At 34.0% G+C, this 14,747-nt stretch overlaps 2 protein-coding genes and 1 long non-coding RNA gene across 3 annotated transcripts; 2 read left to right on the forward strand and 1 right to left on the reverse strand.

The window, feature by feature from the left end:
• Positions 1 to 1,016: 1,016 nt before the first annotated feature.
• On the forward strand, positions 1,017 to 2,946 carry LOC139896587 (uncharacterized). Its single transcript, XR_011776290.1, has 3 exons — positions 1,017 to 1,336; positions 2,104 to 2,601; positions 2,913 to 2,946. It is a non-coding gene; the product is annotated as an uncharacterized lncRNA (long non-coding RNA).
• Positions 2,947 to 3,051: 105 nt separating this feature from the next.
• Positions 3,052 to 8,895, forward strand: LOC139900256 (uncharacterized). The gene is made up of 8 exons (XM_071883045.1): positions 3,052 to 3,098; positions 3,298 to 3,410; positions 4,754 to 5,173; positions 5,692 to 6,208; positions 6,530 to 6,609; positions 6,803 to 7,098; positions 7,964 to 8,020; positions 8,797 to 8,895. The coding sequence occupies exons 3-8, from the start codon at positions 4,831 to 4,833 to the stop codon at positions 8,893 to 8,895; spliced, it is 1,392 nt and encodes a 463-aa protein (XP_071739146.1). The 5' UTR covers positions 3,052 to 3,098; positions 3,298 to 3,410; positions 4,754 to 4,830.
• A 2,284-nt stretch (positions 8,896 to 11,179) lies between these two features.
• LOC139900257 (uncharacterized) lies at positions 11,180 to 12,456 on the reverse strand. The gene is made up of 3 exons (XM_071883046.1): positions 12,324 to 12,456; positions 11,590 to 12,224; positions 11,180 to 11,491 (listed from the first exon to the last, which is right to left on the reverse strand). The coding sequence occupies exons 1-3, from the start codon at positions 12,454 to 12,456 to the stop codon at positions 11,180 to 11,182; spliced, it is 1,080 nt and encodes a 359-aa protein (XP_071739147.1).
• Between the last annotated feature and the right edge of the window lie 2,291 nt (positions 12,457 to 14,747).

Below are 14,747 nucleotides of genomic sequence, written 5' to 3' on the forward strand. Positions count from 1 at the left end.
CACAAGTCCTTTCAAGTAAACTTTATTATTATTATTATTATTATTATTATTATTATTATTATTATTATTATTATTATTATTATTATTATAATAATAATAAACGTATTAAAACTTACAAAAAATTAGTGGGGAGCCTAGAGACAATCTGGGCCCCCACACCTCTAGCAATAGCAAAACCTATCCTAGTAAAAATATGAGCAGCAGCAACCTATCCTAGTAAAAATATGAGCAGCAGCACCGGCACCAATATCTTGCGCCATCGAACTCTTCTGAACCCGCTTTAGCAAAGAAACAGCATCCTTTTCTAATTCCCCAAGGGAAGAAAATGAGAAAGGAATGAAACCATAACCAATCGTCTGACAGCTAGATTCGTACTTGACCCGCTTCCGACGAGCCGCATCAACCACAGCACGTCCAGGGACAAAGTCAGAAAGCCCAGACTGTGTCAAAGGAGAAGACCCTGTCAAGTCAACACAAACATCGCGACCACAATCCCAGGAATAAAGTAACACATCTGCAGGTCTGAGGGCCCTGTCGTTCCCTCCAGACAACCCAATGTCAACCTCCTTTCTCGCTGAAATCCCAGATCGATAACAAACATCAACAAGGGAATCCCGAACAACATTATGTCGATGCTTAATACCCACCATACCAGCACAAGACACCGCGTGATCCCCGAAAATATCCCCAGTAAAAACCCTTGAACAGGCAGAGCATGCCGTCGAGATAGATTGATGGTAGTAGCGATTTTTTATTGTTCTTCACATGGTTACATATTTGTTTTTATAATATCTATGTAAACAATTTGTGTAATCATGTTTTTGTTTGTTTGTTCCTTATTTGCTCTATGTTTATGTTGTTGTTGGTTTGTTAAGTTGTTGTCGTTGGTGCTATTATTAGATGTTGTTTTGTTTTATTTTATTTTTCCCAGTTATTAGTGTCGGTTGTTTGTTTTTCGTATTGCAGGTTACCGGAGTAGGACCAACAGTGTAAACTGTACATGGGCGTTATACATGGGCATTTGTTTAGATTGATGTTGAGTATGCTTTTTAATGTTTGTCAAATCTTTAAATTTTCATACAAGCTATGGTTTGAAACCGGCTTTTATATAGGTTGTTATTTCACTTGCAGATAGAATGGTTAGTTGTTGGGGAGTTTATTTTCTGTTTGTTGATAAATACGTTGTAAATTTGTAGTTTAAACTCAAGGTTTTCCTAAAGTATATATGAAATTAGAATATTTTATTGCATGTTGCTGATTTGGATCCTTTGATAAACAGGTTTTCTGTTCAGTGTCTTCGATTCTGCGCTACCTGTCGTTGGTTCCCTATATAGAGGTAACAATTCTCTTTCGTTTGTTTTTATGAACTTCTTTTTCTTTGTTGTTTTTTTCACTGATTGTGGTTTGCAAACTTGATTGTTTCTACTAAATGGTTATTTACCTTGCTCTTAGTTTCTCGGGGAAGTTATTTTTTATGTATTGTTTGATATCCATAATTTGTATTAAGATGACTAGGCTTTGGTCCGGACTGATGCAAGCTTGCCGTTCAAAAAAAAAAAAAAAAAAAAAAATAATTTGTATTAAGATGGCGTCTAGGAAACGGCCAATAAATATTCAAGTTTTTTTTTTTTTTTTTTTTTTCTGTCAAGCTATTCTATTTTTATGTTTTTATTTCATTCTTTTGTTTGAAAGCAGATTATATTGTAATATCGTTGAAGGTACTATATTTCATTGGCACCTTTATGAAGGTACTTCATTGCTATAATGCTATTGTTGCAGCTCTGGATTAATTTTTTTTTTCAAATATTATACTACATATCCATTATGAATCTGTGATTGCAGCTCTTGATATAAAAAAATTTCTTTTAATTAAATATTCTTTTTTTTCCTTCATAATTTGTTTTTTTCTTTGTTTTGTTTGAAGGTACTATATACAAACACAGTTTAAACATATTACCGGTGCTCTCTTTATAAACTTAGGCAATGAAAGGTTAGTGTACTGAACATTCATCACTTCGATTGCTCCATCGATCTATACTCCTTTGGGCTGAGCAACTTGAATCAATGTTTTCATATCTTGGCATTGCAGTCTTCAGATTGCAGCCATGTCGATTCATTTTCGGTTGATTGGTGAAAGCATATGTCTGAGCCAAAAAGGGGACCGCAAAGATTAGCAAATCAGTTTTTGAGTGGTTTTCTTTAGTCACGAGACAAAAAGTTATTAACGATTGTTCCTGTTAATGCTCACAACTCCGAATAAAAATGTATCGTTTTCCGAAAGAAGGTTATCAAAAGAGGCTATGATGAATTGTTAGTTGGAGTTGGGTGAAGGAAGAGTTTACATGGTTATGTACCTTGGCGAAGCAACTTTCAGTTTGCAGCCTTTATGATTCCTACGCTCTTGCTTGATTTTACCCACTTATCTGAGCATACGTCATTGCGATTACCATCGCCGACCTTCATGACAGAATGTTATTAAGATGAAGTTATTCTTATCCGAGTCTTCCAGTGACAGCAAATAAGTTGCTTCTTGGCGTGGCAATCATTGATTTGCAGCTGTGGTAACTTACAACTCCCGAGTAAGCATGCATGTGGTTCATGGTAAGAGGGTTAAAAACGATAGGCTACGATAAGAAAATGTGAGAGTTGGGTCGAGCAATGAGAAATAAATTGAGTTTGTATCTTGGCAAGACAATCTACGGATTGCAGCCATGGTGACTCACATTTTCTTGCTCGATTTATACGCAAACCCGAGCGTTATTTCTAATTTTTATTATTTTTTAACTTTTTTCACATTTACTATAGTTTTTGAATAATATTTTTATTTAACGGAGAAGCCGAAGGTATAGAGTATCATTCACTAATCTTTTAGTATATAAATTTAATAATTATTCCCTTATGTACACATGCAGATTGTTATCTCCATTGCAATTACGGAAGGTTTTGGTTAGTTTCTTTCTCATGTTTTTTATGTTGCTTTCCTTTGATTATTGTGTTTTAGTAACTATTGTTTAGTTAATTTTGCTTTTCTTTTAACTTTGTCTAAACGACACTTATCGATCAGAAGCTTTACTTTCGCAATTGGTCTTTGCTATCCGGTACAATACTTGCTCTTCGTTTACCGCTTTTTAGTCTAAATATTTGTAACATATTTATTAATGATGTTGTGCTACGTGATTTTGAATTGTTTTGGCTTTCATCAGTTTCCCGTTGCTAATTCTTTTCGTTTCCATGATTTGTTGTTGTATTAATAATAATACTATGTTTGACGCTGTAATTTGCATCTTACCTTTGTAGTTGTGTTGTCGTAACTGTTACAAGCCATGGAAACTGCAGTGAAGGATCTGAATCTGTTTTTATAGAACATCCTGCAAACAAAACCTATACTCAACTGATAAGATTTGATTTAAGTAAGTCTTCCAATTTTATATGCGATTTTGAGTTTTGGAATTTCTTGAAGATGACTGCATTGTTTCAAATATACTTAGCACCTCACTATTATCATGCCTAAACTCGATCTTAATGCTCCAACTCGAGTAGCTGATTAACTGTTTGAATGTTTAACGTGGCTCCTATCCTATGTATGTGTACATTTATATGCATGGTTCATACATGCTCGTGATTCATGTGAGTAATTTCTCCTGTAATAGTCTCCATGGCCATTTTCTATAATTTCCTGTAATGTTTGACTTTGATACTTTGATGTATGTTTGACATTGTCTTAATAATATAATTAGTTTTGCCTTTGATGTATGTTTGACTTTGTCCTAATACACTAATTATTTTTGCCCAAAAAAATTTATATATATATATAATTGCCTGTAATTTTTTTTTTTGGGTAAGCGAGGAAACCCTCCTATGAACGAGCACATTGGCTCCCCATAGAAGGTAATACCTCGGGTAATCAAGCCCCCCGAGCGCGAGACCTGGTACCGGGTGAAAATAATTGCCTGTAATGGTCAACAGAGAAATATTATAGTAATTTCACAAACATACAAACCTATTGTTTGCTCTTCGAAGAAGTTGTCTCTCGGTATCGATTTCTTTTAGTGCTTCGTTAGCATGCTGGCGTGTATGGTCAAGCTCCTGTTGAAATTCCGATAACAGCAATAACTGCAATGTAGCTTGCTCTGACCTTTTGTTGACTTCACGATATTTAGTGGTTGTTGACCTAAACCCAGCATGATTTTCTAATCTGGTTGAGTATTTCGACACAAAAGTAAACCTGTTAACCCTGATCCAACCCAGATAACCCGTTTATCTTATTAAGCCAACAGGTTTATCAGTTCAATATCGATTAACATGTCATTTTGGGTCAAATGAGTCTCATGAGTCAATCTCTAAATCTATCATTCGTCATTAATAAGCATAAAAGGGTTTTTAAAATTCTAAAAAATCATGTTACCCGGTATGTTCATCAAAATATCAACTACTAAAACATCTTTAACCATTTTAGTTTATTAGATTAAAATGAAATAATTAAACTGTTGACTACTTTCGGGTTGGTGGGTTTCGGGTTGACACCCTGGCCCGAACTTTCTTATTTTGAGTCGGCTGGTTTGAATATTCCAGCCCCGTTAAGGTTATAGCTGCATGAATGTGATTAATCTATTACAAGTATCTATTTCCCTTACTTTTTATGGTAAGTAATGCCAGAACGATAAGTAACACCATATCTATCATATGGTATTTATTTATTATAATAAACTTGATAGTTTAATTAATTACTCAATGTCTTTTTATTTGACTACAGGTGGAACTGGCCTTGGTGGTTCACCATTTCCGGGACTTGGTTTAAGTGGTTTGGGCATATTTCCAGAATTGCAACAAATGCATCCAGAAACCCTGATCGTGATGCGAGACCTCACGAATCTAATGAGCAACGCTGACGTTTTGCTTGACAAGGTGAGGAACAACCCTCAAATTCGTGAAAACTTGCGTACAATAATGCGTACCGCAGACCAAGTGCTTAGGGGATTTGACGAAAACAACCAGGAGGCTAACTCGAATCCATTTACAGCTGTTTTGGGTGGTGGTGATCTGGGCGGGGCGGCTCAAAACCAGGCGGCTAACCTTGCAACCACAGGTGGTGATCTGGGCGGGGCGGAGACGACTACTGGTTCTCCTGCTCCGAGTACCGACCCGCTTCCCAATCCTGGGGCTGCTGCTGGTGGTAAGCATCGATTATTCTCACTCTCTGTGTATAATAGTAATAGTAATAGTAATAAATAATAATAAGGCTGCATTCTTGAGTTTTTTTATGGGCAGAAAGAAAAGGAAACGGATGGATAAATATGAATGTTATAAAGTAAGAGTTGGTAATTCTAGAGTTTTGAAGATGATGGTGAATAAGATAAATTAAATGAAAGAGATGAAAAACCATAAAAGGTCAAAAAAATACCCTCACAGGAATTGCATGTGTAATGAGTGGACGAAAAAATTAGACGACATACTAACTAGTGAACTATCTGTGAAAAGTGTGAAAACCACGGGGACTATTTGCATTAATAATTTTTTTATCTGGTCAAAACTTTACATCGGTTGATAATAACACAAACAATAAGTTTATAGCCTACACTAGTATTCTTTTGGGTATATAACTTACATCCGAATAAAAAAGAAAGTATATGACCTATTTGTAGCTTTAATCCTTTAATTAATTTGCTCAAATGTTTTTTTATTTGACTGCAGGCCAAGTTAGCTCGGTTGAACAGTGTGGATCCGGCCTTGGTGGTTCAACATTTCCCGAACTCAGTTTAATTAATTTGGTCAAGTTTCCAGAATTGGAACAAATGCATCCAGAAACCCTGAACCTGATGCGAGTATACGTGAATCTATTGAACAACCTAGAGGTTATGTTTGACCAGGTGATGGAAGACCCTGAAACTCGTGAATTCCTTGATCGGAATCCAGAAATCGGTTACAAGCTCAACGATCCCGCCACCAAACGAAGAATGGAGGCTCTAAGAAACCACGCTCTAAAAACTGAAATCTTGCGTGAAATGATGCGTTTTGCAGACCGAGTGCTTAGCCTAATTGACGCGTTTGCAGCTGGGGGTGGTGATCTGGGCGGGGCGGAGACGACTACTGGTTCTCCTGCTCTGAATACCGACCCGCTTCCCAATCCTTGTGCTGCTGCTGGTGGAAAGCATCGATTATTCCCACTCTTTGATCAACTCATATGTATTAATATTATTATATATGCTCTGTGTGTATATTAATAATATAATAATAATAAATAATAATTAGGCTGCATTCTTGAGTCTTTTTATGGGCAGAAGGGAAAGGAAACGGATGAATAAGAAATTAATTAACCATTTTTTAGTTATATTTTATAAAAAATTAAAGGAGTTGAGAGGAAAGGGTTTGAGGGGAAACTACAAGGACTTTTCACTTAGATTTTCACTTAGAATGGAAAACAAATCTTTTTATGAATACAATGACTATCGGTTAACTTTATTAGGCTATTATCACTTTCATTTTTTTTTTTTTTTTTTTTTTTTTTCTTCATATACGTTATCTGCACTAGAGATGTTTACTCAAATCTACATAAATCTGCACAGTGGTGGAGATATAAATCTGCTACAACGGTAGCAGTATATATCACAAGTAATAACACTCGTCTAATATAAACATGTAATATTATATTAGATATTAAAATATTATATGGTCTCTAACTAGAAGCTATAACCAAATTAATATTATATCTGTATTTGTATTTGTATTTGTATTTGTATTTGTATTTGTATTTGTATTTGTATCTGTATATATAATTTGGATAATAACTGTGGCATGTTTCCAGAATTGAAACGTTTGAATCCAAAAGATCTGAAAATGATTCGAGAACTCGTGTTAGATATCGGAAACGAGCATGATCTCGCCGCCCTCGGACGAAAAATGGAGGATCTTAAAATGGCGGCTCTAAGTAACCCTGAACGCTTGCGTAGAATTATGCGTAACATAGACTTAGTGATTGTGGGAATTGAAGAAAAAGTCATGAAGGCTAAATCGAATATGTTTGCAGCTGTTTTGGGTGGTGGTGATCCGGGCGGGGTGGCTCAAAACCAGGCGGCTAACCGTGCAACCACTGGTGGTAGGGTAGAGTAGGTGTCATGTTTTAAAAAAATATTTAATTAAGAGTGGTTAGCGTATTCAATTACGATGTTTCGGAGAAGATTTTGTCATTTTGTTACGATGATGCTAGTCTACTCATGACATTAGTAGCTATCTATATATAGACTCAACATGATGACCATTGTACATTTACCCTTCCACATCTCTTTAAACACTCTTAACGACACATCTTCAACTTTTGTTTCTTAATTGACCACAAATTCTAATTGATCTTGTGATTAAGTTACCCTCCATAAGGCCCTTATTTTTGTCCTCAAGCCCCTAGTGTTTCAAATTGCAATTCTCGTGGCCTTTTTATTTGAGATGTCATGATAAATGACTAACAAAGTAATAATTAATTTCTCATTTTGGCCCATTTTGGGTCCCTGCTCTCATGAATTTCTCCACATAAACAAAGGGCCCAACTAAAAACTCCTAAATGATCAGAATGAATAAGACCTAATCCTAATACACACATAAACTTGGTTTTTAATAGACTAACTATAAACTGGTGAGCATGAAGTAGTATGAACTACTCCTATAACATACTGTGCAGCCAAGAACCGAATCTAAAAATAAAAAGTTTCTTAGAGCCATGCATCATTGGCAACTTTTAAAGCAAAATAGAATTTGTATTTTATTCATTAGCTACGTATTATTATTATTATTATTATTATTATTATTATTATTATTATTATTATTATTATTATTATTATTATTATTATTATTATTATTATTATTATTATTATTATTATTATTATTATAAGCAATAGAGAAAGATACCAAGGCTAATTAAAGAACTGCTTTTGTTACTTCAGGGTGTGTTTATTTGGGGTTGATTGATTAACAGGTATTGAAAAAACCGTACCGTGGCAAGGCAACTTCGTTGATTTTGCAAAGTAACATTGTAAGTAACAACATTCATATAGTTCTAGGCTTCTATCCCATCAACTGTTCAATGGCTACACACAAAGAGAACACTAAATATATTTTATTATTATAATTGTTCTTTTACGTTCCTGAGATTGAGCCACACGTTTTTTTACCGTTTCTGACGCTAATTTTAACGTTTATTTATTTTTTTTAAATCCATTTTTCTGTCTAGAAAAATTCATATCACTGTTCATTTTTTCATACCAAAAACACACTTTTCACAATTCATTTCATTCACATTTTACATTTATAATATTTATGGAGTCGTATTTAAGACATTTTAAATCCAATTCGAAAGACGAGCTTATTGTTGAACTTATTAAAGAATTAGAAGAGTCCGAGCCCGAACGCATGCCAAGAGTCCGAGGATACATCCTGAAGGAGTGTGAGGTTGTTACAAAATGCTTGTGGGATGATTATTTTTGTGGGATGACAAAGTATACGCCCACACAATTTAAAAGACGTTTTCGTATGTGGTGAGAATTATTTTCCGAGTTGCGCAAAGTATAATTAATTTATCTAGTAATAATATTCCTGGACATTTTAGATATTTTTCCGAACGTTATGGTGCAATTTGTAGACAAACTTTTACAACATTACAAAAGTGTAATGTCGAGTTTCAAGATGTTTAATTTATTTTTGTATTTCCAATTTTATGTAATCGTTAAATTTTGCGTAAATGTGAATTTTAATGAAGTATTTAGTTTATCTATTTTTTATCTTTAATATGTCTTTTATATATTTAACTAGCTAAAGAACCAGCCGCGTGTTGTTTCGGTTCCGTTCTGTGGACTTTTAAAGAAGTTACAGCAAATAGTATCGCTTTATATCACATCGACTATTAAATAAAAATAATAATTATTATAATAATATTAATTTACAGTACTTTAATAATAACAATAGTAAAATGAGTTGCAAAAAAATTAGGAAAAAGGAAAAAGCATATGGGAAGGGCTAATTGTTGTATTTAGTATTCCAATGACACAATTTTTAGTGTTTAATAGGATAATAACAATAACAATAATAATAATAATAATAATAACAATATCAATAGTAACAAAATGAATGAGGGATAAAAAAAATAAGAAAAAGGAGAATGCATGTGGGAAGGACTAATTGTAATAGTACAATTTTTTAATGTCTAATATTCTAATAATATTAGACTATATTTAGGGTAACTCGTTTGTTGATGCGGACGAGATATTGTACAAAAATATATGTTTATCGTTAAAATATTTTACTTGTACTGCACTTAAGAAAATAAAAAAAAATCCAGTTAATCCTATCAAATATGTATATTTTAATTCCTATAATTTAATCAATTAAATTCACATAATTTAGTTGTTTAAAATGTTTGAATATAGTTAAATAAAAATTGATAATAATTGTTATTACTTTCCATTCATGTACGTTAACAATAGAAATAATTGTGCCGTTGGTCCCTCGGTTTTACCCCAAAAAGCTAACAGCGTCCCTCGAGTTTTTTTTTTGGCTTTCAGAATCCCTCTATTATCAATCTTTGTGTTTAAGCGTCCCTCCGTCAGTCAGACGTCAAAGTTGGACGTTAAGTGCCATCACGTGCATGAAACGTGATGGCTATTTTGGTCATTTTGCAGTTTAAACAGATGGCACGTTCGCTTATAAATTAAATGGGTTCCCTCCATCGACGATCAACATCCCCAAATCAATTGCAATTAAAAACCCTAAAAAAAACATTCACAAATTGTTCGATCGAGATGGAATGCTGGTGTGGTCGTCCAGCTGTTGTTCGTATTTCGGGAACAGATGCTAACCCTGGTCGTCGATTCTATTGTTGTGCATCACAGGTAATTATCAAAAACCCTAAATTCGTCCCTAATTTGTATAATTAATTTTGATGGATTATATATGTTGCAGAGGGGTAGTTGCACATTCTTTGCATGGTACGATCCTCCGAATCCAGTGATAGCTGCAGTGTATGAACGGCTTCGTAATGAAGAAAGAAATTCTAGGACTTGGAAGTTAATGTGCATTTTTAGTTGGTGTGTGCTTGCCATGTATTACTTTAGTAATTGATCTACAATGTAGTGTTTTGGAAGCTTTTGTTTTAGTATGTCTTTGGTATGTTTTGGAAGCTTTTGGTTTAGCATGTGTTTGGTATGTTTTGGAAGGCTTAGTTTTGTTGTGGCTATATGTAAATGAAATCAGTGTATGGATGTTGAAGTAATGAATGAAATGAAAGGTTATTTGATCAAGATGTGTTTGTAGAATGTAAACATATACAATTGTTGATGTAATGCAACACAAGTACCAAAATGCAATTGCAATTTGCTTCCCTATTCAGTTTTTGTTATCCAAAAATGCAATTGCAATTGTCTTTAACCTGATTTGAACATGTAACATCAAATAACAATGGAAACAACTTGAAATGTCAAATTAAAACAACCATTACATAGTGAACATAAGACAATTAGTTTACTACCATTACATAAACACTAAACAAAAGATTCAAGTACCAAAAGACAATTAGTTTACTCATCACACCATTACACAAGTACCAAAAGACAGGTAGAATTGTTCAAGTTCACAACCATAACAAATATTAAGACAAAAGATCCAACAGAATTATCTATTTCTTCTTCTTCCCAACTGCTACAGCCTTTCCCTTCTTATTCACACATCCACCACCACTAGTAGATGCATCCCCTTTTCCTTTAGGACAACCTCTCTTATTATGTCCATACTCTCCACATGATCCACACTTCTTCAACTTACCTGATAGTTACATAGAAACAACCATACTAAGAAATTTAAACTAAGTAAATAGAAAATTTTTTTAAAAGTTAAATAACTATTACCTTGTGTTGACAGTTTTCCTCCTTCACCAATCTCATCAACTTCATTTGCAGACATCCTTCTTTTTTTCTTAGGTCTTCCAGGAGTGGAAATCTTTTTGGAGCCACAAGTGTGTACAAATCACCAGATTTTGGCCATAAATGCCTGCCATTCAAAGGCTCAATTGTAAACTGATAGGTATTGTTCCAAGTAGTTAACTGTTACACATAATGAACCCAAGTTTCTGGATCACCAACTTCAAAACCATTTTCAACCATATTCCAGTTGATTGCAACTGCATGTTTGCATGGTATGCCAGTTAACTCCCACTTTTTACAGGCACAAGTTCTGGTCTCCATATCAACAACAAACTGCTCAGCTGGTTGTCCATTGATTGCTGGTCCACTAACTTGGTATTTTTGGTTTCCTCCCCATAAGCAGCATTATCAAATTCTTTTAACTGGTTCATTGCATGTTCAAACTCAGGTACAGTTGTCACAGTGGCACACCTCCACAAGTGATTTTTATATGCCACTCCTCTAAATGAACCTTTCATATTGCCATGAATATGCCTTAAACAATGTATGTGCTCAGCACATGGAAACAAATTCTCTACAGCATGTACCAAACCCTAATAACATAAATTAATCAAAATAACATTAACCAAACCCTAATAACAATTAATTAGATATGAATGAATAATTAGGTATGAATATAAACAAATAATACCTTTTGTCTATCTGATATGAATGTAAAGTTAGAGTTGCTGCACAAATCAAGATCTTCACCCAAACATTTTAAAAACCAAGTCCAAGAAGCTCCACATTCTAGCTCTACAATGGTATATGCTACAGGATAAATGCCATTGTTGGAATCAACACCAACAGCAGTTAAAATACAACCTTTTGCAGGTTCCTTCATGAAACAACCATCTAATCCCAACAAATCTCTACCAATTGCCTTGAATCCTTTCTTGAGTGCTCCCAGACATACATAAATTCTTTTGAAAACTCTAGTTTTAGATTTAAGGTTACCAGGTTCCACATCAAGTTTCACAGTTGTACCAGGATTAGACCTCTGCAGTTCTAAGATGTAATCTCTAAGTTCCCCATACTGTGATTGATAGTCCCCTTGCATCACCTTAGTTGCAGTTTTTAAAGCACGATATGCTTTATATTCAGAGATTACAAGTTCCAAATTTGTTTCCAAAAAAGCCTTAACAGCTTTAATAGGTATTTTGGGATTTGTGGCTAATTTGGGCAACACCTTGGTTGATAAGAATTTGTAAGTGCAGAATGGTAGCTTTCTGGATTGTTTGCAAGTGTGATGGGGTTTGTAGGTTTTCACCTCCCATTCATGGCAATCTGGTTATTTGGATATCAATAAGACAAAGTCACATTTAATAATCAATTTTCTTTTCACCCACTCCCTTTTTGCAGGTGCACAAGATTCCCCCTTATCACATTTATTGGAATCCCCCTTGACTTGTTTGTCTTTACCCTTTAAACGTTTGTCTTTACTTTTCCCACCTAAACTCCCTTTTTTACCAATTCCTTTTACTCTGCTGGTCCCCTCACCACACTTATGACCAACCATTTATTTATTGCACTCTTGACTACCACCATCAGCATCTACTGGGTTAGCCACTCCTGATTTAGTAACAAGCCCTTCACATCGAACCGTAATCCTTTTTTTTTATCATTTTTAACAAACACAAGCTTCCTTCTTGTTTCAATAGCATGTAAATGAACTACTTCCTTAACCTCAGCTTTTGATTCAAACTTTTGCCCAAGATAAAAAAAGGTCTTTCCAATCTCTGCATTTGATTCCACATGTGCTCTAATCCCACGAATTTTCTTCTTCCTTATAGCTTCTTCATCACTTTCAAAATCATAACTCTCAAACCCATCATTATTCAATTCTTCTAGATCATGATCATCCTCGTTTTCTACAACATCTGTGTTGAAAACCTTAGAACCATTACCCATAAACTCAATATATTTATCAATGTTGAAGGTGAAGTCTCTCATGTCTACATCATCATCATCAATTCGATTTTCCTCATCTGTTTCAATATAATCACCATCTTCACTACCTTCACTAGCTTCACTACCTGCATTACCTTCACTAACATTCTCATCAATATCTTGAATAAGTACCCTCTTCCCAGTTTTATTTGGATGCTCAACATAGACATTAAACTCTCTAGTATTATCACTATCCATGTAAGTAAGCATCATAAAACCATCTTCATCATTATCTAACAGATGTAACCCAACATTCATCTCTGTATTCGGTTGCAGATACCTCAATACTACAGGTTCTTGAGGATCATAACCCAACTCTGTTAATACTTGATTAAATTGATAAAATTTTAACTTGACTACATCAAAACAATCAACGTAGGTTATTTCTCCACTGTAAACTAGTTCACTACCTTTTTTCATTAGACTACCACCATGATGTAAGATAACTGTGAACAAATCAGGGTAACAATCTGCATTTAATTTTGTAAATTTAAAATTAGGCTAAATTAGATTCTAGGGTTCTAAATCTGCAAAATAAAATAAAAAATTCAAGTATAGAAATGAAATGTCCTGTTCTTATTGATTAAAAACGTTCCATATTAATTGATTTCGTTGCGAGGTTTTGACCTCTATATGAGACATTTTTCAAAGACTGCATTCATTTTTAAAACAAACCATAACCTTTATTTCATAAATAAAGGTTTAAAAAGCTTTACGTAGATTATCAAATAATGATAATCTAAAATATCCTGTTTACACACGACCATTACATAATGGTTTACAATACAAATATGTTACATCGAAATCAGTTTCTTGAATGCAGTTTTTACACAATATCATACAAACATGGACTCCAAATCTTGTCCTTATTTTAGTATGCAACAGCGGAAGCTCTTAGTATTCACCTGAGAATAAACATGCTTTAAACGTCAACAAAAATGTTGGTGAGTTATAGGTTTAACCTATATATATCAAATCGTAACAATAGACCACAAGATTTCATATTTCAATACACATCCCATACATAGAGATAAAAATCATTCATATGGTGAACACCTGGTAACCGACATTAACAAGATGCATATATAAGAATATCCCCATCATTCCGGGACACCCTTCGAATATGATATAAATTTTGAAGTACTAAAGTATCCGGTACTTTGGATGGGGTTTGTTAGGCCCAATAGATCTATCTTTAGGATTCGCGTCAATTAGGGTGTATGTTCCCTAATTCTTAGATTACCAGACTTAATAAAAAGGGGCATATTCGATTTCGATAATTCAACCATAGAATGTAGTTTCACGTACTTGTGTCTATTTTGTAAATCATTTATAAAACTTGCATGTATTCTCATCCCAAAAATATTAGATTTTAAAAGTGGGACTATAACTCACTTTCACAGATTTTTACTTCGTCGGGAAGTAAGACTTGGCCACTGGTTGATTCACGAACCTATAACAATATATACATATATATCAAAGTATGTTCAAAATATATTTACAACACTTTTAATATATTTTGATGTTTTAAGTTTATTAAGTCAGCTGTCCTCGTTAGTAACCTACAACTAGTTGTCCACAGTTAGATGTACAGAAATAAATCGATAAATATTATCTTGAATCAATCCACGACCCAGTGTATACGTATCTCAGTATTGATCACAACTCAAACTATATATATTTTGGAATCAACCTCAATCCTGTATAGCTAACTCCAACATTCACATATAGAGTGTCTATGGTTGTTCCGAAATATATATAGATGTGTCGACATGATAGGTCGAAACATTGTATACGTGTCTATGGTATCTCAAGATTACATAATATACAATACAAGTTGATTAAGTTATGGTTGGAATA

Source organism: Rutidosis leptorrhynchoides, chromosome 3, assembly GCF_046630445.1.
Source record: "Rutidosis leptorrhynchoides isolate AG116_Rl617_1_P2 chromosome 3, CSIRO_AGI_Rlap_v1, whole genome shotgun sequence".
NCBI lineage: Eukaryota > Viridiplantae > Streptophyta > Magnoliopsida > Asterales > Asteraceae > Rutidosis > Rutidosis leptorrhynchoides.

Coding starts and splice junctions, on each gene's coding strand:
- LOC139900256 (XM_071883045.1), top strand. CDS start 4,831: ATGCATCCAGAAACCCTGATCGTGATGCGAGACCTCACGAATCTAATG. Junction 5,174..5,691: donor TCCTGGGGCTGCTGCTGGTG/GTAAGCATCGAT, acceptor ATTTGACTGCAG/GCCAAGTTAGCTCGGTTGAA. Junction 6,610..6,802: donor GGTAGCAGTATATATCACAA/GTAATAACACTC, acceptor GCATGTTTCCAG/AATTGAAACGTTTGAATCCA.
- LOC139900257 (XM_071883046.1), bottom strand. CDS start 12,456: ATGGTTGGTCATAAGTGTGGTGAGGGGACCAGCAGAGTAAAAGGAATT. Junction 12,225..12,323: donor CAAGGGGGATTCCAATAAAT/GTGATAAGGGGG, acceptor CCAAATAACCAG/ATTGCCATGAATGGGAGGTG. Junction 11,492..11,589: donor TCATATCAGATAGACAAAAG/GTATTATTTGTT, acceptor TTATGTTATTAG/GGTTTGGTACATGCTGTAGA.